Genomic DNA, 24330 nt, shown 5'->3' with positions numbered 1-24330 from the left:
AAAAATGAGTTTGCTGGAGAGCTTTTTAATAAAAGTCTGCTGTGTTTGTGCTTGAAAATAGGAAAAAAAAATGGAAAAAACAACCTGTAGGTCTCATTTTGAGTAAGTAATGAATCATGAAAATCATTTTTTTTCCTTAAAAAAAAAAAAGAACGAAAAAATGGCAGAGGCAGAGAAAACAGAATTTTAACTTATTTTATTTAGGAACATACATGTAAAAAACAGACCCCAAAAAAATGAAGCATAAAATGTTTGTACAGTGGTGTGAAAATATTATTGCTTTTCTTGCTGTTTGATGCTTTCTTTTTTCACTTTGAAGTCTATGGTTGTTGTTTTAGGATGTTTCTTTTTAAGCATACAAATACAGGAGGTGCTAAGCACTTTGCATGGTGTGCAGCTAATTCAAAGGTTAAAGATTTAACAGAAGCTTATGGGCCCTAGGGCTGAGTTACAGACACCTCAAATTCTGGATGCTAAAATTGTCAGGGATTTTTGGTAGTTTTGTAAAAGCATGGGCCCTTTGTAAAAAAAAAAAAAAAAGAAAGAATTCAGGTTTTGACTTCAAACACAAAGGTGACTCAAGTGCATTTAAAAGAAAGTGAAAATCCAAAGTTTTGCCTGAGTTTACTTAACTCTTGTGTGACAGAGGGGAGGACAATCCTACTTCACAGTTGTCAAAGGCAAAATTCCCGTTTTCTTCGAGAGCCCAGATGGGCCCCAAGGGTGATTACATTACCATAACAATTTGAGATAAATGTATTATTAGATTGTCACAGATCAGCAGACGGGCCAGAAGATTCAGATTGTTACAGCACTTGATCAGAGCTCAGCAGGCAAGCAGTTCATCTTAACAAATCATGATGGCTCTACCCCAAGCAAGGTGATCCTTGCCAGACAAGATTCCACTCCAGGAAAAGTAATCCTAGCAACTCCAGATGCTGCAGGTGTCAACCAACTGTTTTTTGCATCCCCTGATATATCTGCACAACACATCCAGGTAGATAATCCACTTTATTTCATACTTTTGATTCAAATGGGATAAGAAGAGATGTTTTTATTTCCAAGTATGTCTGTCTGGGTTCTCCTTTTTCAATTTTTTTTTTTTTAATGCTATACTTTTTCTTGCATTAGGACGCATTGTGGATACTTAGAAATTATGAAGAACACATTTTTTTTTGTGAACTTACTGCTTTCAAAATTTATATCCATTTATATCCTGGCTCATGAGATTAGAAAGAAGTGTTACTTTTTTGTCATTTCTAGACGTACCAACAGTCCTTCTTTATTGCTACTTCATTGATTCTCCGTTTTCATATATTGTTGAAAAAATCATCTTTTCTCTCATCCTCATCACTTAACATTTCCTTCTCCTTGTTTTCCTTTTCATACACTGTCGTAACTACTGTTCACTGCTGTGTGAATTGTACTCCAAGGCAATTTCTCAGGGAGACTATTAGTAGGGAGTGACAGTGGGAAAGTAGCACTACAGATTCTGCATTTACAAAACCCAAAATGATGTGAGATTGTTACTAGTCAGGGTTGTAACTCCCTAAACTGGTCCCCAGTGCTCTTTACTCCACCATACATTGTATGTGCTGCTTCCTTAGTCCTTATGCTCCGACTTCCAAGCCTTCTGCCCCATATCCTCAACAGACGAGCATGTGATAGCACTGATTCCAAGAGGGAGAAGAGTATGCCCAGAAGACCTGGGAGATACAAGATCTTCTACATGAAGTAGAAGATTACTGCACTTCAGCTAAAGCACAGTTATCAAGTGTTGATTTACCCATGTACATTTATTCTGCCATTAAATTACACCAGTGTGGCAGGCCAGGCAACATTAGGAGAGCTACAGTCCATTTAGTCCAGTATCTTACACCTAAAAAATGGCCAGAAACAGGTGCTTGAGTAAATGTATTAAAAACTGAACACATAAATATTGATTCTTCTGAGTGTACCCTTTCATTTCCATTACTTCATGATTTAGAGGGACCTCCTGATGTGGAGAATGCAGTGAGACCTTACTTGATAGCTACCACTAAAGTTAATAACCCTTCTTGTTATTTATGATAGACCATTTATGTTCTGGTCAGTATAATATCCTATGGCAGTAAAAACCATAGTAAAAATAGTAACAATGGATTTTTTTTTTTTTTTTAACAAATCAGTATCATATCCTTCTTCAAGTAATCTGTTTTCCCAAGTGAAGACTCCTGATCTTTTTAGTTTCTGCTTTTCTAGGAGCCAGGCCACTGCTCCGATTCACTACCCACATGTGCAAGCAGTATCAAAAGTCAATCCAACTGAGAGGAATTCCAGCATGTGTGGTGGTATCATACATTTCCTATTTTAGGTAGTCCTCAACAGACATATAAAGCAGTGGGATATGATTTGAAGTAGTCCTAATAGAAAGATTTTTTCAGAAGAAAGTTTAAAAGGTAAGAAGAGTGCCACACTGGTTTAAAGAACAAGATTCGGGTGTAGGGGAAGTGTGGACAGAAAATTAAAAGCTCTAGTTGTGCTTAGGCAATTTTGGCAATGTAGATGAGTTTGAGAGGCAACAAAATATTTTTTTAGTTGAGTTAGGCTGTTCTGTTGTCAGCTAGTATGTAGTGGCAGAGATTGTTTTTGTTCTCCACTGAGAGTCAGTGAAATATAGAGTACCATTCATTTGTTGTTTGACTTCATATTCTTTGGCCCCTTGCATGTTTTCTCTCCTAAATGATCTTTCATCTCCAGTTTTGTCTTTTTTGTCGTTTTTCTGTAGCCTTCACTTGAAATGCCTGTTCATTTGCTACACAGAAAATCTCTCCTTTATTACATCTCATTTTTACATTGACACATTTTGCGAAATCCTTTCTCCCATCATGTGCTTCACCTTCAGTGGCTCTTCTTTGTTCTAATAATCGATTTTTATTCTACATATTCAAGGTCAGTTGATGAGTTCTCTGAGTCTGGGATTTTATTCTCCTCCTGGGCCAAATTCTGTCGTCCTTCCTGATCTGGAACTTCCAGTTTCAGTGAAGGTTTCATCTATGGAAGGACTTAAAATTTGTTTGTATATATTTTATATCATGTCATGAATATGCATAATGGTGATGATGGAAATCAGGAAGGAACGAAAAGTTAACATTCTTTTAACCTATCATAACTATTTTTCTTAAAAAGATGCTATATTAAAAGAAAACTTAATAGGCAAGTCTCTGAGACAGTGCTGTTAACAGAGACTGACTAGAAAGAAATAGACTTCTTAAACATTCCCATATGTAAGTCTACTAGTTTCCAAACTTTGAAAAATGTGATTTTTAATTTTCTCTGTAGAAGACAGGGTACTTTCTTCTTTCACTAAATAATCTTGCATCTTATCAGAGGTCCTTTTTTGAATATGCAAAGCAAGAATGAGAGTGTCTGAATTCCTATTAAGACACTGCAGAAGTCAGAAACTTGTAAAACTTCTAAATTATATCACTTTTTAGTGGAAAGAATAATTTTCTCTTTTCTTCTTTACATTATTGTCAAGATGGTGTTTGGTTGTCACTTACATGATCGTTTGGATTATTTCTTTATTTATTTATTTTAATGTATGTTATTTATTTCAGTGGGTTACAGTTCTTAAAGATCAAATAGAAGGCTGTAGTGCCTGCACTGTAGTGCTGTGGTTCTAACATGTGCTTAACGAAACTTTACAGGTTCCAGAAATAAATTAATAAGACAAGACACAAATGCAGAAATAATGTCAAACTGTTACTGAAAGCTAAACTATCCACTTGATAATTAATGATACTGGTCAGAATATGTTTTCTATTGGTTCACCAATTTATTGTTAAAAATGTGTATTGTAAAAATGAATCAACAATTACGAATGTAGAAATAACAGCCCTTTCAAGGCTTTTTTTTCTGTTTAATGCTTTTGCCTCTTTTGTACTATTATCAAGTCATTACACTGTAAATCCAAAATTCAACAAAAGGTATGTGTTCAACAAAATGAGTATACAGATGATAAATGTTTTTCAAAACATCAGTCTATTCTGCAGAGGTAATACTTAGATAAAACAAAATCTTGAAATCTTACTGAAAGTATTACAAGTAATACTTCATTGTGTCCTGATTAGGAGCTCAGTGACATGGCAGGTAGCTCAGTTCCTTTTTGTCTATGAGGACTGTAAAATGTACTCAAGAAGAGTTCAGAATTTGTAGATTTAGTCCCTTATCTTAGAAGAAATCCACAAGCATGAGATTTATTTTAATCTTTCTTGATGGTAAGAAAAAGAAAAATGAAATTCTTTCCTATTTTCTTCCAGATTTTAACAGACAACTCTCCCAATGAACAGGCCCTAAATAAAGTGTTTGATCTGTGTGTTGTATGTGGAGACAAGGCATCAGGTATTTAACTTTTTTCAAGGTAGTACAATTTTATAAAAGTAGTTTAAAATTCTTCTTAAGCTACGTAATGTTTTGCATATATTATACACAATCAGGAAAGATACACTCTTTTTTTTTTGTAGCAGATAGTTACACTAAATTTTACTCTAGGGTCTGTGGGCGGGACTTGTTTATTGCTGTTTTACATCAAAAATTAAATATGTTTCCTACTAGATAATTTTTGCCCTTCTTTCTTAGGCTAATGCATTTTAATTTGGATTATAAAAATTGACTGACAGAATAACTTAAGTGACTTGCTTGTAAGATTTTTTTTTCTTAAAAGAAGGTCATGCAGTGAACTGACTATGTTATTGTTGTCAGATTTTCTTAAAATAGATGAGGAAACCATTTGTTATTTAAAATATGAAACCAGTAGGCAAGGAAGACACTGTAGGTATCTGAAAAAAAAAAACAGCTGCTGACCTTAGGTTTATGTGGGGACAGTTAGTTATTTGAAGAACTATGATTAAAACTGTACAAATGCACTATAGTTCCAGTTAAAAATCAACTTAAGAAGAGTGTAGTTAGTTAGCTAAAATTAGACTAAGTAGGGAAATGATGGCTCCTTCAGAAGATTCTTGTGGTTTGTCTGATTGAAATCTGTGTAATGGACCTCCAATAACATCAACATATGGGAACTGCAATTAAATACTCCTTTTTGAAAGTGACAGAAATAGAGTGTATGAAAATGCAGGGCAGAGGAGGGAAGTAGTTAACAGTAGGATTTCATCATGAAAGGTAGTAGGATGTAGAGCAAACTGCCTAGAAAATGAAATCGCCTAACATTTGTACTGCAGCCAAATTTAGCATAAGAATTATAGTTCCTAGAACTCTAAATGTATGTCAGATTTCACCCACATCAAAGGAAATTTATGCCAAACAAACGTAAGGTGATCTGGTTGGCCTGCTCCACCTGGGAGGACAGCTCTGGGTCCCCAGTGGAGGACTGGAGCATACCTTGAGAGGCTGCTGATCCCAGGTGCTGCTCATCCTGGCCTTCCCGTGGACACTGGGCCCTGGTAGTCAATGTGGGGACAGTGCCATATTTCCCTGTGCAGCTGTAGGTGCTGGGGAGCCTCCCATGTGGCAAGAAGTGGAGTGCCAACTGCTTTCAGACACCTCCAAACTGAAGTGCAAGAAGCTGCGTCAAAGAGCAGGTGAAGAAGCAGCCTGAGTGCTTTGCCAGATGAAGTACTCATAAGCCCAGCTGCTATTAAAATGTTATACTTAGTGATACTTAATACGTAGGATGCTTTGTAAATTTCACATTTAGTAGTGTGGCAACATGGTTGTGATAATGGAGTCTAGAAAAGCTAGAAATCAGAATTTCCAGAAATTTCAGGCAGACAAGACTGATGTATCTAAAAAGAAGTTTGAGAAGAATGAGGAAAGAATCTAAAAATATATTTTCTCTTCAATTAGTTCATATTTGAGATTTATTTCTGTAATAAGCCCTACTTAGTTCAAAGAGGAGCCTTGGTGTCTCTGCAGTATGTATGCTGAGTGTTTGTCGGTGATGTTGGGTTTAATTTTTTTTTCATCACAGAATGGTAACTGTTGGAATTGCCAAGTATAACTTAACCAGAGGTAGTACTTTTTAGTAATATTTTTAATTTGTGCTATAGAAGAATCAAAACAATTTACTTCAGAAAAACAATTAAACTTCTTTCTGTAGTACATCCAAGCAATTTTTATGTGTTAGTATTAGAAATTTCTATTTTAGTTCTCTCATTTAAGATTTTTACTGAAAGAACTAATGATGTAGCATTACTCTTTTAGGAAAATGAAAGGTGAAAGTAGGGCTTTGAAGTGATACGTACTGCTGACAAATGTGATATTTGCAGTTTCCATGTTTCCATTAGATACAACGCATAGAATTCCTACAGCTGAATTTGTAATCAGTAATAACAGGACTTGCCTCATTACAAGTCAAGTAATTTTTTTTTTAAGTTGCTAAAGCATGGATAATTTAAGAGTTTCTTCTGCATTCTTGATAACCTCTTTTGTTAGCTTTTTTAATACTGCCGTCAACAGATTCAGCAAGAAATTAATAAGCTCTTGGTTATTTGCCTGTTTGAAAAATGTATCCTGTTGAAGTGCTCTAAACCAGAAATGTGTTTCACTTACATTTTTGTGTTGTTCTATAGCCACAAGTTGTATTGTAAGATCTGTAACCTACGGGGAAAAATAAGAGTAAAGAAAAACTGTAAAGAAGAGGTATTACAATGTAAAACTAATGTCATGATTCCTGTTGTTTTGTAAATAGGGCGTCACTACGGAGCAGTAACTTGTGAGGGGTGCAAAGGATTTTTTAAAAGGAGTATACGCAAGAATTTGGTTTATTCATGCCGAGGAACAAAAGACTGTGTTATCAACAAACACCACCGGAATCGATGTCAGTACTGTAGGCTGCAGAGATGCATAGCGTTTGGAATGAAACAAGATTGTAAGTCTGAATAAGTCTAAATCATTTTAGCTGGCAGCTGTGTTAAAGTTTGTGCTACGAAATATATACTTTATAATATTACAACAGATTGTTATCTCAATTTTATATTTTTGTATCATATATTTTTCCTTCAAAGAATTATGCAAGTTTGGTGTGATCAGAAGTCTGAAATGCTTCAAGCACATCTATTGTTTGGCAAACTTAAACCCGTTGCATGTGGTAAAAGAGAATGACTCATTGCTCTTAGGCTGCAAATGTCAAGCATGTCTCCACCTTTTTTTTGCACATGCAATTCAACTTTTCTATGTGTATTTTAAGCTACTGAACTTCTTAAATCCCTCTACCTTCTCGTCTCTTTTGCCACAACTTAGGTTACTGGCAAAGCTCTGCAGAGACCCTTACTCACAAGGCAGAGATCCATAGTGATCTAGAGTGCAGTTCTTACCAATTCCTACAGATTTCAAGTTACTTTTTAGGTTTCCTTACGCTGGACATGGTGATACCTTAACACCACTGTTGTATCAGAATACTAAAAACACCAGAAGTAAAGCAATACAAGAATACTTCAGTGCAAATACTGCCACACTGCTGCTGTACTCATGGTATTAGGGCTGTTCTCTGCTCTGTGCTATCTGGCTGTATTTTGCTGACCCTTCTGAACCTCTGTGGACGTTGTCCTTCCAGCCCCCCATCTGCCAGCAGAAGCCAGTAATGTTTTTCCAGCACAGGGGAAATGAATTCAGAAAGGGAGGAAAAGCTGAGGGCATGAAGTGGATCTTCCCGTTACACTCGAGTTCAGCTGGCAGGACTTTGTCCCTCCACAGCACAAAATAGCTGGGGCTAGGGGTCAGAAGGCACAAAAAGGAACTCTGGGTCCTGGGGGAAGACTGCGTGGAGGAAAGGATTGTTCTGGGACAAGAAGTTTCGTTTCTCAGTGGAATAGGGAGAGGAAAGAAAACTCTAGGAAAGAAAACTCTGTACTGTCTGGAGCTGGAGCTTCCTCAGAGTGGTTATTTGTCCCTTGAAGAAGTCTTGGCCCCTTTTCAGCAAACTTGGATCCAGGTAGGGAGTACAGGGGTAGCAAAGGAAGAGCAAGATTTTTGCCCACCCTTTCAAAGCACCATTTGTGTATTACAGGGTAGGTTTAATGGCATTGACAATACTTCAATACTTGATGATACTGTGATCGTTGTTTTTGTAATAATTATCACTACAAAAATTGAAATAGTATCATAGTCTACTACTAACTTCAAAGGTTTTTTTTTCTTCATTATACATTTTCCATTAACAGCATAACAGAATAAAGTTTTTTTGTTTTGTTTTGTTTTGTTTTTACTTTGTTTTAAAAAATAATCAACGTTCAGGGTTCTCTCCATAGGCTTAAACTGTTTCTGTGTGTAATACAATGTTAAAGAGGCTCTGCTAGTCAGTAGCCAGTGCTTATGAAGTTGGTGAATTGATGCACATTTTAAATTATGTGCAGATTGGGTTTATAACTGTTCTGGGATCATAATCCATTCTATAAAATGACTTGTACAATTTTATAATTGTAGAAGAAAAAATCCTTTTTTTTTTTTTTAAATAGTTACTTTGGAAATACCTTTTATTAATTAAATTTTACAGTAACAACATTGCATTACTGTTTGTTATTTTTCCAGAAATTTGGTTTTCCTTTTATTGAGTTTACAGTTTGATTTTACAAGTTTGGCTTTATTCCTGAGAGCTGGAAAAATCACAATGGGGTATTATACTTTAAGTTTCACTTTAATATTCTCTAATTCATCCAAGACAAGGTGATGTTTCTATGGGATAAAACACAGATTCATTACACCTAATTTCACTGAGCTATTCAAATTAAAAATCTGCTTGTTTTATTACATAATTGATTTTGGGTAAAGATCTCACCCAGATCTTGAATGGTCTGAACTGAGCTTGGCAAATGTCCCTTTCCCCCTCTATTTTCTAAGCTCCTACCTTGGAAAGCTTCCTTAAGTGTATGAAGTCATGTGGTTCAATGACCTGCTGTCCTTTAAAAATGAAATGAGAGTGTGGCTAGTGAAATTGAGAGAGAAGCAGTAAGCCTCCCCTTAAAGACCCAAACTAAACAAGGTATAAGGGGATTTCTGTCTTAACTGCAACTTGAAAAATTATTCAGATTGTGTACATTTGATCTCAGACTTCGACTATTACATCATTTCATTAAGAACAAAACAAGTGTGTTTGTTGTTTTTTACTCAAGATATTAGTTTACTGGTTATATATATATATTCTAAGTTATGATCTCTGTACATACTCAGAATCGTTATTAAAATTGAAGAGTAAGTCAAGAAAAAAAGGATTGTTTCTTAGACTGTGATTTGTGATGTGACATAATAGTTTCATACTGTTTTATTAGCTGTGCAGTGTGAGAGGAAACCTATTGAAGTGTCAAGAGAAAAGTCTTCAAACTGTGCAGCTTCTACAGAAAAGATCTACATTCGGAAAGATCTGCGCAGTCCATTAGCTGCAACTCCAACTTTTGTAACAGACAATGAAACAGCAAGGTATGTATATTCTACTCCAAAAGCAGCTGTCTCTGTTTCTGGAAATCACCCCAAAACTAAAATGTGTGCTGTTTTGTGTCAGGTCGACAGGTCTGCTGGAATCAGGAATGTTTGTTAACATTCATCAGTCTGGGATAAAAAGTGAGCCTACTGTGTTGATGACTCCAGATAAGGTATATGATGATATGACTGCTATATAAAGTGCTGATTCATATACTTTTTGTTTGCTATAATGGTGTATGTAGGGATGGAAGGTTGTTCTGTTTTGTTGTACCTTTGTTTTAATTAATTCATGTTTAGAACATTCATTTACAATATTGCCCGGTGTTGTAGATGCCTTTTCTTCAGGAGAATTCTTTTAGCCCTGCATAGTAAAAATGCTAAAAACTGCAAAATAAATGCCTTCCTCCCCCATTCTTGGAGAGCCTTGAAGGCCACCTTATTTTACTTTGTCTGTGGTAATCCTGACACTTAGAGATTGCTTTTGTTCCAGTACAGTGAGGTGTTTGTAAAACTTTATATGGCTATGGTGTTATCACAGTTCATTTCAAAAACACTTAGTTGTTTTTTTTTTCCCTTTATTGCTAATATTTTTTCAAATCTAATAAGCGCTGTCTGAGAAACAGTTTTTGTTTCTGATATGTTTATGAGCTGGTTTTCATTTGTTTCCATTTTGTTACGCATACTAATCCACTAAATTGATGTGATAATGTCCCTACACATGCACAGTGGGAAGCTTCTGTATTTTTCTAGCTGATATTAAATTACCTCACACTGTTTATGTGCATTTTTCCTCACTCTGTCTGCAAAAGGCCTCATCAAATGTTTCTTCCATTTCATTTTTCTGACACTACTTGTATAACTGAGTTAAGTGACATGTAGCATGTTGGTTTTAGTAGCAGCTTACTTGCCTGTGAACGTGCGTTTTCCTTTTTATTTATTTATTTATTGTGGAGTAGGGTGGGAAATACGGCTTACCTGCCTGCTTGAAGTACTGGTAACTACTGAAACAGCTTGTTCCCCTGCAATTAAATAAAGTTCTAACAAAAAGGCTGCAGCAGAGTTATTTTCTTGCTTGCTTAAAGGTGACTTTTTGTATGTTCCTCCTCTTCAAACTTTCTCCTATTGCTATGCTATCATATACATGAGGAAAGAAGGAAGGAAGGAAGGAAGGAAGGAAGGAAGGAAGGAAGGAAGGAAGGAAGGAAGGAAGGAAGGAAGGAAGGAAGGAAGGAAGGAAGGAAGGAAGGAAGGAAGGAAGGAAGGAAGGAAGGAAGGAAGGAAGGAAGGAAGGAAGGAAGGAAGGAAGGAAGGAAGGAAGGAAGGAAGGAAGGTGATAAAAATGCAATCTAGTTTAGTTTTACAGTCCCAGTTAGTGACTAGTGAGTGGATATGCTGAAACTTCTGCCTGCGCTTGCTTGCCATCTGTAGCATTCCTTCTGAAAGAAATAGATAGCTATTACTTGTAAAAGTAAGTGTCCAAATATTTCATATTTTAGAAGCAGTGCAGGGTCTAATTACTACATTATGATTATGCATTTAATGAATACAATAATTTTCTTACAGGTCTATTCACAAGCTCAGTTCATTACTGTAGAAGTTAGATTCTTATATTACAAGTTATCTGCTGCCAATATGAAAGAATTAAAAGCTATAATTTTCCCTTAGGTTGAAGCCTGTCAGGGAGATTTAAGTACACTGGCAAACGTGGTGACATCATTAGCAAACCTCGGTAAATCCAAAGACATGTCACAAAGCAGTACAGAGCTATCTATGATTGAGAGTTTAAGTAATGGAGATGCGTCATTATCTGAACTCCAGCAAGAAGAACAAGCTAGTAGTGATGTTACAAGGTAAGGCACATTATGCTTGAAAATATTGTACTTCTCAAGAATGTCTCTGTTCATTCAGAGCATTAATTAAGTCATCACAATGTAAGTAATTTATCTGCATCTAAAATAATAGTAGTAAGAGCATGAGTTCATGTTGAAGAGCAATCTTGTAAGATTATTCCAAATTAAATCATAAGTTTGGTTTGAGAAATAAATATTCACAGTTGTTTGTTCTTGGAATTAATTTCAGTGTAAATCAGCTGATTTTCATACTTTTTGTTTGTCCTTAACAATGTGTGTTAGATCTTCTACTATATTCGTAGTACTTTGTATCATCCTGGAAAACTGTTTCTTAAAGATTTCATCTGTGTAAGTAGTTCAATGCCCATAGCTGCTGATTGCCTTAAAAGCTTGAAAAGCATTTTCTTTCCAGATGGGAGAACTCAAAGAATGCTCACTGTCAGTACAAATGCATTCGTTATATATCTTACAAACTTGTGTCCTGCACTGGTTTTAACTGGGCCATTTTGGTGAGCATACATGTGAGGTATTCTCTGTAGTACTTAGTTACTCCTTCAATCAGAATCACGTTCTTCCTTGATTGTCATTCCATGCAGGCTTCTGACAATTGTCCCAACAATATTTCTTTACACTCCATCTATATTATACACGCTGTTTTGAAAATACATATGTAGAGTAAATTGATCAAGAAAAAAAGATTAGTATATAGTAAAGTAGTTTGTACTGACTCAAATACATGATTTCCCCAATACTCCACTCTACTACTCAGTATAATTGCAAGCAGAATGCATTTGTTCTGCGTTTCTTCATAAGTGCTACTTAGAAAGTCAGTGTGACCTTTAATATAGGTGCTGATTTGGACCTCTGCTGTGTTCTCCTAGGTAAAGAACACGAAGTGTAAGGAGTGTTGTTGTATGTGCAGATAAACATCAGTCAGTAATATGGCTGTTCAATAAGATGCAGTAATAGGGTTGCATGATTACCTGTTTGTTTATTTCCTGGCACTTTCAAATGCTTGCTTTTGCCAACTTCAGTGCTTCTGCTCAGTTTTAAAATCTGTCTACAGAAATCCATCAAGTTCTCAGCCAGTGAGCTTGAAAGAGCTCTGGCGCAGGTTAACGTGTACCCGTGTCTAGTAGGTCACCTAACAGATCCCCAGCAAGGAGTTTCACAGAAAATATTCCTGTGAAAGGGAAGTTGTTACTCGAACAGAAAACTAACATTTCTGTTGAAATCTTTGATTTCCGTGCCAAACCTTGTGCCAGCTTGGTCGTATGGACACAGTTGTTCACTGAAGAAAATGATCTTAAGAAGTGTCAAGGAGCAGGTTTTATCTATCAGTGTTTTTCATATATTTTGTTATATTCCACTGCTTGCAGCTACAGTAGTTAAGCTTTCAATTTTGCTGACACAGGCTTAGCATATAACTTTGTTGCTAGTATTCCGCTGCTTTTATATTGTAATGTTACATGCTTTGTCCTCTAATGGCTTCATTATCTATGTTCATATTTTACAGCTAATCAGGAGTCCTGTTATATATCTGTTAGTGGCTGAGCTCGACGAAAAGAGAACCAAAGTTGTTTCTAACAAAGGGTATCAATACGATGTATTTAATGTTGATAATACATTTTTTCTTACTTTGTGAGCTGGTTTTTGTAACTTCAAGGCAAGCTCTGGTCTGGATTCTCTTTTCCTTAGTGTTTTAACTTGCAACCATTGCTCATGTTGAGACACAATACATGAAAAGGACCTACAGTGTAGAGCCATTAAAAAGCAAACCTTCTGCTTACTTTTACAAACTTTCTTCTGCAAATTTATAATATAGGAGGCAGAAGATTTATTTGAAAGCAGACATCCAAGAATAAGTTGGAAACAAAGTACCATGGGCAGACATGGTTAGCAGGGTACCTGCCCAACATTATGTGAAAAGGATGCTGCAAGCTAAGCTAGAATAAAAACAGAGTTATAGCAGAGACATATAGCCTTACCTGCTGGAGAGAGATCTTGTTCCTGGCTTACATCCTGTCCCTGCTACATGCAAGAGCTCTGAAAAGATCCTATTTTCCTAAGCAGCTGCTATTGAGCTACCGATTTTGCCTTATTATACCTAAAATGACTAAGAGGAAGCCACATAGGGCCTGAAACTCAGATTTCCTAGCAGGAGAAGGATAAGATAACTTCAGAACTTGCCCATGAGTGCACTGTGTTTCTGCTCACTTTCCATACATGCGAGACAGAAAACTTGCCAGGTACATCTGTGTAGTCCACTTGTGCACTCCCCAGTCACCCTCCTGTGTACACAAAAAGATGTGCAGGCTAGATCCTAGGCTAGGATCAAAAACTGTTCTAGCTAATTCACCATCTGAAGCCTAAGGCAGTGTAAGCAGCTAGTTTATTGTGTTGTTTCTTTTGGTTCTAAATGGTTATGTTGTACACCGTATGCACTTAGGGTAGTGTTTTTTTTTTAGTATATTAATATATGTAGGTAGCAAAGGAGTATGGAAGAAAAGGTAGGCAGAGTTCTACTTCAGACTTGGATATTAAATTAGTAATTTTAGATGTCATGGCAGTAAACATCTGAACAAATAGAGAATCATGTCCACATAATCAGCTTCTGTAAAATTTTCAGATCTCTGTGTGAGTTTTTCATGTGACTGTACAAATGATACTGCTCTCAGGATATGTCATCTGTCTATAGGCAGTAATCGAGTCTGTATATTTGTGACTGTAGATGTATCAGTTTTGGTTCTCAGGTGTGTTCGTGCACACAATGGATGTGTTATCAAGCAGGAAAATAAAGAGTAATACATCTGTGCTCCTCCTGGCATCTCCCCAGTAATGTTAGTGCGCATGCCTTGGTCTTCACAGGAGTCGCTGCCCCACCTCAAGGGATTCTAAGGATGGTATTGAAAGCATGTGAGTGCTTTCTCTTACATATTTAGAAGCTCTCTTCTCAAATTAAGCTGAATAAACTAACCACAATTCATAGCTTACAGAAGCTTATTCCTTCTGTTTGTGCTTTTTAGCAGCAAAAATCTGTAAAATTTACACGTGCAGTAAGTTGTTTTAACAGCAGCCTGATGATCATGTGCTCAAAATGCTTATGCCAGCACTCTCAGTAAACATCACTAAAGAAATCTTGAAAGGCAAACTGTGATTCAGCAGCACAATCAGTATGTCAAAACTGTGAATTTGTTGGCAACTAGTGCGAACAGGATCTGCTGCTAATTTTTTGCTTCAGAGACACTAAGTTTCAGTTGTCAGGGATTTTATTTTGTAGAGTGGCAGAAAAAGCATGTTAATGACTTTTCTTTTTCAAGTCTTTTTTTGTTTGTTTGTTTTGTTTTGTTTTGCTTTTGTTTTTTTTTTCTTTCGTTTGTTATTTGAAACAGACATCAGAATACAGGTTTCAGACATGTGCAGATTCCTCCTAAAATGAAATAGTCTCTTAAGATGATTTTTTTTATTATTTTTTCTTGATCACACAGGGCCTTTGATACCCTTGCAAAAGCATTAAACCCAGGAGAGAGCGCAGCGTGCCAGAACTCTGACAGTGTTGAAGGCAGCGTCCAGCTGATTGGGGGAGAAACAAGCATGAATCTCGTTGAAATAGAGGGGCCACTGCTCAGTGATGCCCATGTAGCATTCAGGGTACTTAATACTCTTTTATTGTTGGCTGTTTATAAACATTTTAATTTTTTAATTTGGTGGTACAACATAATTAATGATCTGATTACACTTTCTTTTGAATCTCTTTGAAGAGTAATTATTCAGGTATCAGCATTCATTTCTGATGAATGCACTGCTTTCGTCCACTGGTAGCTGTTTACTTGGGAAAATTAACAACTCTCAGTTGTTTATTCGCACTGTTTATTTTACTGTTTTTTACCTTAGAAGCAGTAGGTAGTCAGAGCAAAGGGATTTACATAGAAAACTTTAACAGCTAAGGGAAATACACAGTTGCTTTTTTAGAGAGGCAAATATTTTCTGACTTCATTTCTCCTTTTATGAGCTTGTAAAAATTACCTTTTTTTTTTTTCTTCATCATAGTGTTATTCATGGACAAATCGAATGTCTTGCTTATCTTTTAGTTTTCATTAAATGTTGCCGCTCTCAATGGCACATATTTCTAATGTAAATGTCAGTTTTGTTTTAAATTATCTTAGCCAAACCATTTTATTACAAAATTTTGATTTTTGAGGATAAAAGTAATATGCTGTAATTAGGAATTTCGGGTCAGTTCCCAATTTCTTTACGTACACAGGTGAAAGTTACGTATTTATCTATATGTAAGTGCAAGCAACATCATTCTAATTACAGTGGTTCTTCCAAAACTTCTGTTCCTTACATAATGCCTCCAAAGATGAGTTTTATTTGGGACTTTTCATCCCCAGGGTTCCCAGACATAAATCTTTATCTAAACTAAGATTCAAAATTTTTATCATTTTTGTTGCTTTGTAGTCACTGTGGGATATACACAGTGTGGCTAGTAAGCCAAAAAACAGTCATTCAATTTTATTTCAGGCTTATCTCAAGATTAGTTTAAAAATAATGTTACTTGCTTCTCTTAAGCCTTGAAAGTTATTTTTCATATTATGTTTTATATGGAAAAAGTAAAATAATTGACTTGCACTTATTTATTTATTTATTTATTTATTTACTTATTTATTTTATTTTCTGGTAGCTCACCATGCCTTCTCCTATGCCTGAATATCTTAACGTTCACTATATCTGCGAGTCTGCCTCCAGGCTGCTGTTCTTGTCCATGCACTGGGCGCGTTCCATTCCGTGTTTCCAAGCTTTAGGGTAAGTGTTCAATTACTCTTATTTGCTCATGTTGTGAATAAACACTGTTAAATAGCAAAGTGGGTAAATGTGATATTTTAGTAGAAATTGTTGTACTGCAGGATTTCAAAATACTTAGCGAATTAACATAGTGAACTGTGTCATTGTACATTTAAAAAGTTCTTGCAACAGAGAGACAATGCAAAGTAGTGTTATAACAACAAATGGGAACTGTTTTCTTAAAATAAAACCTACAAAAGACCTGCCTATCTAAAAAGATTTAACAAAACGTGTATAGAAAATCTGCATTTTTTTTGGAAATATGTTACTTCCCGATGTATTTGTCAGTTCGAGTAAGAAAATGCAGGAGTAGGCTTTCTGAAAGTTGTTAATACTCACCTGTGCTAACATTTGCAGTCCCAGTCAAGATCACGGGCTTATTTGATATATTAATGACGCTTTTTAAAGTTGAGAACATTATGTGCTGTATAATTTTAACTTTTAGAAGGGTGACTCATATTTCAATTTTAAAATAAAGAGAAATTCATGGTATTAGCAGTTGAGAGGAGTCGATGAGCCAAAGCAAAGCGCTAATTGTTTTGTAAGATAATTGTATCCAAGTGGTTTCCTCCCCAAGCACTGTTCTCCTTAGTCTCGGCAAGATAGTTGGCTCAGACATACTAATTTAGGTAGTGATATCAAGATGTTGCTTAGTACATTTTCGTGCACAAGGATTCCTACTGAAATGCTAATCAGGCTGGTTACAGCCACTTAGTTTTTTGAGGCTACTTAAGTGTGATCAGGTAATTCTGGTATAAGTTTGATCATCCGTAAAGTAATGGATTAGCTTTAATATGGTTTTCTTTGAAAATCCTATGGTTAACTTTCATGTGGTCATGTGGTTCTTTTAACTTTCCATTATTTATATTTACCAGCTAAAACTGGTACCTGAATTTGACTCCTCAGTGGTAGGATCTCCTTTTTATAAGGTACTGAGCTCCTGTTGAGTTCTACAAGCTAGAGATGCTTGGCATCGCTAAAAGTTAGGTTACTAATATGGAAGGGCTGAGTATTAATAGGCCTAATGTTAAGCTTCAGCATTAAAAAATATATTAAAATGGCTAAAAATGAAACTTAATATGAGGACTAATTCTTACAACAAACAAATCCTCGTGACTTCTGTTTATACTTTGAAGTCTGTATTTTAAACTCAATTCCAAACATGAAAAGGATACAAAAAATGTAAGTCAGGAAGCTCAGGAACTTGGTCTCACATGTTCCATTTCATATGTACTTTTAACTTAGAAATTGCACCAAGCTGTCAGATTTCAAGTTAAAAATAAAAATAAAAAATAAATTAAAAAAAAAAAGACCTTTGAGTCTATTCTACAACCAGAACACAGCAACAATGCAAACTTTGATTTTGCCCATGCATATAAATCTTACCTAAAAATGAGTGTGAATCCTAGGAAAACTAGCATGATGGAAATGATAGAATATACCTAGACAGTTGTCATTTACTGTAACTTCAGCTTGTTTTTCTGTTAGAGATCTGTTGCGTTTTTGATCAATAAATCAAAAATGATTTCTTCACAAATGTCACTTTAAAATGTGCTTTAATCCTAGCGTTTTAATTAATTTAGTGTTATAATTTATTCTGGTACTGGCTGCAGTGATTGAGTTAGATGGATGCTTTATGAAGTGTTCTTCAAATTAAAAAACTGTAAAGCCAAGTGGCTGGTTTTATTGAGTGAAATTAATGTGTTTTGTTTTGTTTTGTTTTTTCTTTAATAGACAGGATAACAGCATATCATTAGTAAAAGCCTGCTGGAACGAACTTTTTACGCTTGGTCTTGCACAGTGTTCACAAGTTATGAATGTGGCGACTATGTTAACTGCGTTCGTTAATCACCTTCACAGCAGTTTACAGCAAGGTAAGGTGAATATTGTGCACGTTTGCAGACTTGGGGAATTACATCATGGTTTTAAAGTTTTGACAATTGTTAATGAAAAATTCCTGTTCATAGAATTTAACAATTGGTATTGACACAAAATAATACTAGAAAATACAGTTAACAGGATGGAAATTTAGGGCAATTTTTCTGAAGTCAGCTGTCAGCTATGCTAATGCTTCCTTTCCCCAAAATGAAAAGAAAGAAAGAAAGAAAGAAAGAAAGAAAGAAAGAAAGAAAGAAAGAAAGAAAGAAAGAAAGAAAGAAAAATAAATAAATAAATAAATAAATAAATAAATATATAAATTTGCCCATCTTTCTGATGCAGGTTAGCTTTTACTGTTTGTTTTGTTTTTAAATCGTGTTTGATATCTGTGTGAACTCTAATAGTGTTCTGCTGTTCTGTTGGTGTACCTCAGCTCAAAATAGGAATATTTCAGGCAGCCTCAACTTTAAGAACACAAGTATACTGTGAATATGATTCCTCTCTATCAAGGGTGTAAAGAAGAACCCAACTGGTCTTGCTGTTCATAGCTGTGAAACAAAGCAGCCGAATGCCACCTTCGTGATGTACTTCCTGTACATAACTTGGCTTGTATATTAGTTTTAGACTCCATACAAGTCTTCCAAGCAGATTTGCAATAAGTATGCTTCCTTCCTTTTTATCCTATGTCCTGCATCTTTTGCATGTTTTACATTAAATGAAGTTGGCCTTCTCTTTCATTTACTCTACAGTGAAGGAAATGTTCTTCTGAGTGATACTCAAACTGAAGTAAGGGAGTCTTTCAGTTAAAATAAAAATAAAAAATCTTTATCTGTTCATAGTCTAGCACATTTTTTAAGTTAGATGTGCATACAAAAATGTTAGCATTTTCAGGTTTAACTAGAGTTAGGATTATTTGCTGTTACTCTCTTTAATGCGATGCAAAAAGAGATTGGTAAACCATAGAAAAATAGCTCTCTAAATTATAAGCTTTTCTTCTCCTTTTATGATGAAGAGATTAAAGAGTTCATTCTTAGGGGTTTTCAGGTTTAAAAAAATATCCGCAAGATCCTGATTTAAATAAACAATAGTTTGTAATAAAAACAAATTGATTAAACCACTAAACATAACGGATCAGATAAATATGAACTAATTGTGAATATCTTTAGGAGGGAAACGGACTGGGGACTTACATCAATCTACATGATTTATAAGTGTGTTCACCAAAAACTTTAATAATTAATGATGGTTTTATCATTACTACAGATGTATATTCTTATTAATTTGGGAATTCAGTTTGAGTGTACAGATCAGAAATTTATATCCAATGTCTTCCAGTTACCGAAGGGGAATAGCTCTGCACCAACCACATTCCCCTAGATGCAGTGGCGTGGTCTTTGACTGACTAAAGTAACCCATCAGTAAATATAAATACTGCACCTGACTCTTGGATATACAGTGTAGATCTGCAATAGCAATGTTGTCTTTAGTTATAAATAGTCTTTCCTTGAATATTCCAACCTTGTGTCCACCTCTGATTATTGGAAACTTCAGTGACAGGAACTGTTGGTGTAAAGATTATTCAGATCTAGTACATGAGTTTATAGATGGCATAGATTCCCCACTGTTTGATCTAATACAAATGATTAATGTTTTTAAAAATGGAGTGTGACTACATTTTTGCACGTGTGTTGACGTTAGGGTTTTTATATTTTATGTATGTGTCAACTCAGATAAGCTGCCAACAGACAGAGGAAAACTAGTAATGGAGCATATCTTCAAATTGCAAGAGTTCTGTAACAGCATGGTTAAGCTTTGCCTGGATGGATATGAATATGCATATTTGAAAGCAATCGTACTCTTCAGTCCTGGTATGTAATTATTCTTCATGTAAACATTTATTCTTTTTCTACAACTATAGAGACTTAAGGTGTTAAAAGTTAGTTTAAAAATTCATAGAATCATTTCAGTTGGAAAAGACCCCTAAGATCATCTGATCCAACCTTTAAAAGAATTTTCTGTGTTTTCCGCAAGGGTATATTTTAGGTAAGCTGTGTCAGGGGAGGTTGGAACTAGATGATCTTTGAGGTCCCTTCCAACCCAGGCCATTCTATGATTCTACAGGTTTAGGAAACAAATAGTTGATAGTTTTTTCTTTGCTTTTTTGACTGATGCTATTATTTTTTTTTTCCACAAATGCTGTTTATGCATACAATATTCCAATAAATATCAGTGTATTAGAACAATACTGTTCCATGCAACACAGAGAACAGAGGTATATCATCAGGAATGATGTAAAGTACTGCATTTATTTGAACTCTTTGGAATGTCTGATTGTATTATAAACAATGAAGGAAAACACCAATGTAGAGGAAAAAAAAAAAAGAGGTAAAGCAGCATCCTTCATTAAAACTGTTGGAAAGCTTGAAGTTGCTACAGCTATCAAATAATCATTTCAGCATGCTTACAAGTAGATAATCTGTAGGGATTTTAATGCACTTTATGTAGAACAGATATAACAATATAGGGTGTCTTTCAGATCATCCAGGTCTAGAAAATGTGGTACAGATTGAGAAATTTCAAGAAAAGGCTTACATGGAGTTCCAAGACTATGTAACAAAAGCATATCCAGATGATACGTACAGGTGTGTAAACTTACACGCTTACTTGATTGATTCTCTTTTCAGAGCACCAATGATACTGATACGTACAGTATTTCTTGTAACAAATATGTGCATTTTATTCTTACCTTCTTAAAGATAAGAAATTACCTTTAGAGCACTTAAAATACTATGTATATATTCATACATATTATGAATATAATTTATCTACTTAATCATTTTCTACTTAATCATTTCCAAAATGAAATATTGGAAATAAAATTAATGAAGTATTTTTTTTTTCATTTTGAATTGCACCTATGTACAGTATTTCCTCATTTAGTCTAAGTCCAAACATTGTAGAGTCCATGCACATAGACTTACATATTTGCATTTTTTGGACTACTGAAAGCATGACTAACTATATACTCCACTGACTTAGATATCTAAGCCTTTCATGAACTAGATATAGCAAATTTTGACCAGTATTGTTCCTTGTTATTTTTTTCTGTTACTGATACTTGAACAACACCGAACTGTGTGACCAAGTAACACTTTTTACTAAACTTACTTTCCAGACTGTCTAGACTCCTTCTCCGATTGCCTGCTCTTAGGCTGATGAGTGCTGCCATCACCGAGGAGCTGTTCTTTGCAGGACTAATCGGAAACGTTCAGATTGATAGCATCATCCCATATATCCTGCGCATGGAGACAGCGGACTATAACTCTCAAATAATTGGTCACGCCGTATAAAAGTAGCAGTCAAGGATTCTGCACCATGGCAGTCATGGTGATGTAAATGCATACCCTGTCTCCAAGAGATGGCAATAAGCCTTCACATGCACCTATCCAAAGAAGGCGAATATTCCTCCTTTCCAGTACACTTGGGAAATGTGGTGGAGTGTCTTAAGGAATATAGGATCGCTTCCTATTTTTCATCTGATCTTCAAGGACTTGTAAATTAACTTGATATCTGAAGAAAGTCAAGAATTGTCCCTCCTATTTTTGTAGATAGATGAACTTGGAATATTTGTTTATGAAGTCCAGGCTTGTGAAGAAATTGAAGAAGCTTTGACTGAACTAAGGTATCTCAACTTAGTTTGATGTTTTAGACAAATAAATTAACTTTCCTCTCTGAGCTGTGTTTTCAGTGTTTTGCTGCTAGTTCATTCTCACTGAATAAATGGAAAATACGTGATCAAACATCTCAAAAAGGCCAGTATCTCCATGGAAATGAGACCCTTATAACCAAACGTAGGGTTTTGCTGTTGTTTTGAAGAAAAATCAATTTCTTGTTGAATGAAACAGTGTATATCATTACAAGTGAAGGGAAGGTAGAGGAATTTCACATTTTAAAAATATTCTGCTGACATTTTGATGCAGTTGATCGAAAGTGAAGCTGCAAAGGGTCAGTACTGACTGCTGTGTAGATGCGAGGAATACTGTGCTGTAGTATTACGCATCGGTAGATATCAGTTGTTTTATAGTATGAAAAACTATGAAGTGTTTACTGCAGGTATTCAAAAAGTAGCCTCCTGCTTTTACTGGTCTCACAAGTTGAAGCTTTTTCACACTAGCCCACCCCCTTTCATGCTCAGCACACGAGGATGGAGACATTCAAGATGCCTCTTAACTTTATTTCAGCCATCACTCTAAGAAATGAATTGTGTTTAGAGTTCTGTGCACGTGTTCATGTCATTATTCTTGCATAGGATTTGGAAATTAGTTTTTGTTGTTAGCCTTTAGCTGTCTAGCTATCTTTTTCCAACCAGTCTCATATGATTATTTTTTAAATTTCAATTAGACAAATTCAAATATAACAGGCTCCCTCCTCGTAGCAGCCTGGCCTCTGCTGCTTTTCCTTTCCTTGGTAGAAATGGGTCTAGATGCTTTATATATGTTGAGTGAATCTGGCTCCATCTAAGGGTGGATTCAAATGCTTTTCTCTCTCAAGGCATGTGCCTCATTGCCACATAATGCTCTAACATATGGTTGCTCCTTGCTTCCTTTGGCTGCAGGAAGCTGTACATCCCTAGCACATTTAATAGCCGTTGCTTATAATTAGAGAAGGATCCTAGTGAAAGTGATGGTCTACTGCTGACACTCGGGGTTATCTAAATCTTGGATCAAGGCCCAGTTCTCTTTACCCAGGACTTTTCTTTCTCTGGCAGCACTGGGTGAAGAAGAGCCTCACCCAGGTGCTTAGCCAAAAGATCCCCTTAAAGGGAGGCCTTTGCCCAGCCTGCACCAGCCGCTCCAAGGCCACTCCATTGAAGGACTACTAAATGAGGCTTGGGTGAGTTCCGTGTTTTTTCTCAGCACCTGAGGATCTCAACCATCCAAAAAGCATCAGAGAGCAGTCACTGACCCTGGATTATTGTGGTCTTTTTAATTCCACTAACCGGTTTGTTTGGCTCTTCCTCTGCCCAAGCTCTATAACCAGAGGCTGTTCTACAGGATCAGCCATATACAGTACCACAGACCCTAACGCTTGGTGCTGAGGACCCCTGATGTGGTGGAACCATCTCCCCTGCTCTAACTTGGCACGTAATGACTTCCTGGAGGACAGCCTTCAGTGCTGGAGCTGGCCGTGGTGCCTCACACTTCCCACGTTTCACCCTTCACAGGCGCAGGATTAGGCTCTCCGTTCGTGTTCCCTGGAGTTCATGAAGAAGGAAGACATCTTTTCTGTATCCCAGGAAACCTGCCTCACTGTCTATGTGAACAATTGCTGCCAATGTGCTGCGCTTGTTCTCGTCCCAGTGGTAACGGGCTCATCTTGCCATCTGTAGGACCAAGGTGCAAATGGGACATACACCATTCTTCAGTTCAGCTCGTGGAAATTTGGACCCTGTTTTCCAGCCCCATGTTATCCCTAACCCACTCCTGGAGATTTACCTCTGTTAAACCTTTTAAGGAAGCTGACAGGAGTTTACTCCTGAACATTTTGGAGGTGTTTTCCTGGGCATCCCAAATCTTGGAAGCATTCTATGCCAGTTTTCTCCAGCTTTGTGTAACCCAGATAACAGCAAGATGGAAATAAAAGCTTGTTTTCCTTCTAAATGCAGCAGACTGTGCAAATATCTCTCACATCTTTGCAGATATTTTTTACTCCAGAGCTTGAGCCTCAGGCATGATAAGCAGTTTCTTGTTTACCGCTGCCCAAAAGATTTGGTGATGTGACTTCTTCCATGATACTGTCTAGCTGCAGGAACAGCTGAGAAAACACCAGTGTTCATACAGGTGTAAATCTTAAGGGATTGAATTCCTCATCGTGTATATCTTTGACAGAGCAGTGTTTTGGAGAACATGGCCACAGAACTCTATTTTCTCTGGATTTCCTTTATTGCTTCCTCTTCGTGGCCCGGTGTGGCCTCGTAGACAAGTTAGCCAACTTCACCAAAACGTGGACTGCCAGCACCACTGATGACTGGTTCCTTAGGCTGTCTTACCTCAAAAGCACCAGAACCCCAGTCACGTTTTACATCAGACTTTCAGGTGTTTCACATGTGCCCTTGCTGTTCTTTTTTGATGCCTGTCACCTCTGGCTGGCAGCAGCAGATCCAGATCCCAGTGGCTGACTTTTTCCCCTCCCACATCTCTTATTGCTGTATTCCTGGCAAATTCCAGGGCTTCATCTGGGATTTTTTATAAGTAACTTAAATCAGGAATTCAACCCCTTTATGTTTTACTTCTTAAATCCTGTCTCCAGATCGGAGTCTACCCTTCCTTCACATGTTGGGTAG

At 36.3% G+C, this 24330-nt stretch overlaps 1 protein-coding gene across 10 annotated transcripts in view; it reads left to right on the top strand.

Annotated features, from left to right (window-relative positions):
* The window catches only part of NR2C1 (nuclear receptor subfamily 2 group C member 1), a 48360-nt gene extending 26638 nt beyond the window's left edge, over positions 1-21722 (top strand). For 5 of the 10 annotated variants that reach the window (XM_068668521.1, XM_068668501.1, XM_068668508.1 and 2 more), the window contains 13 exons: positions 767-997; positions 4302-4383; positions 6689-6868; positions 9264-9411; positions 9494-9584; positions 11080-11264; positions 14133-14180; positions 14753-14915; positions 15949-16070; positions 17844-17983; positions 19718-19855; positions 20524-20629; positions 21163-21722. In XM_068668521.1, the coding sequence (XP_068524622.1) occupies positions 767-997; positions 4302-4383; positions 6689-6868; positions 9264-9411; positions 9494-9584; positions 11080-11264; positions 14133-14180; positions 14753-14915; positions 15949-16070; positions 17844-17983; positions 19718-19855; positions 20524-20629; positions 21163-21337 (1809 nt within the window). In that variant the 3' untranslated portion in view covers positions 21338-21722. The remainder of the gene's footprint in view (positions 1-766; positions 998-4301; positions 4384-6688; positions 6869-9263; positions 9412-9493; positions 9585-11079; positions 11265-14132; positions 14181-14752; positions 14916-15948; positions 16071-17843; positions 17984-19717; positions 19856-20523; positions 20630-21162) is intronic. The other 5 variants (XM_068668548.1, XM_068668534.1, XM_068668555.1 and 2 more) reach the window with 3 other exon arrangements.
* Positions 21723-24330: the final 2608 nt, after the last annotated feature.

This window comes from Anas acuta, chromosome 1 (assembly GCF_963932015.1).
Source record: "Anas acuta chromosome 1, bAnaAcu1.1, whole genome shotgun sequence".
Classification (NCBI taxonomy): domain Eukaryota; kingdom Metazoa; phylum Chordata; class Aves; order Anseriformes; family Anatidae; genus Anas; species Anas acuta.
The sequence above is the reverse complement of the archived record's forward strand: the minus strand, read 5'-3'. Positions and strand labels throughout refer to the sequence as shown.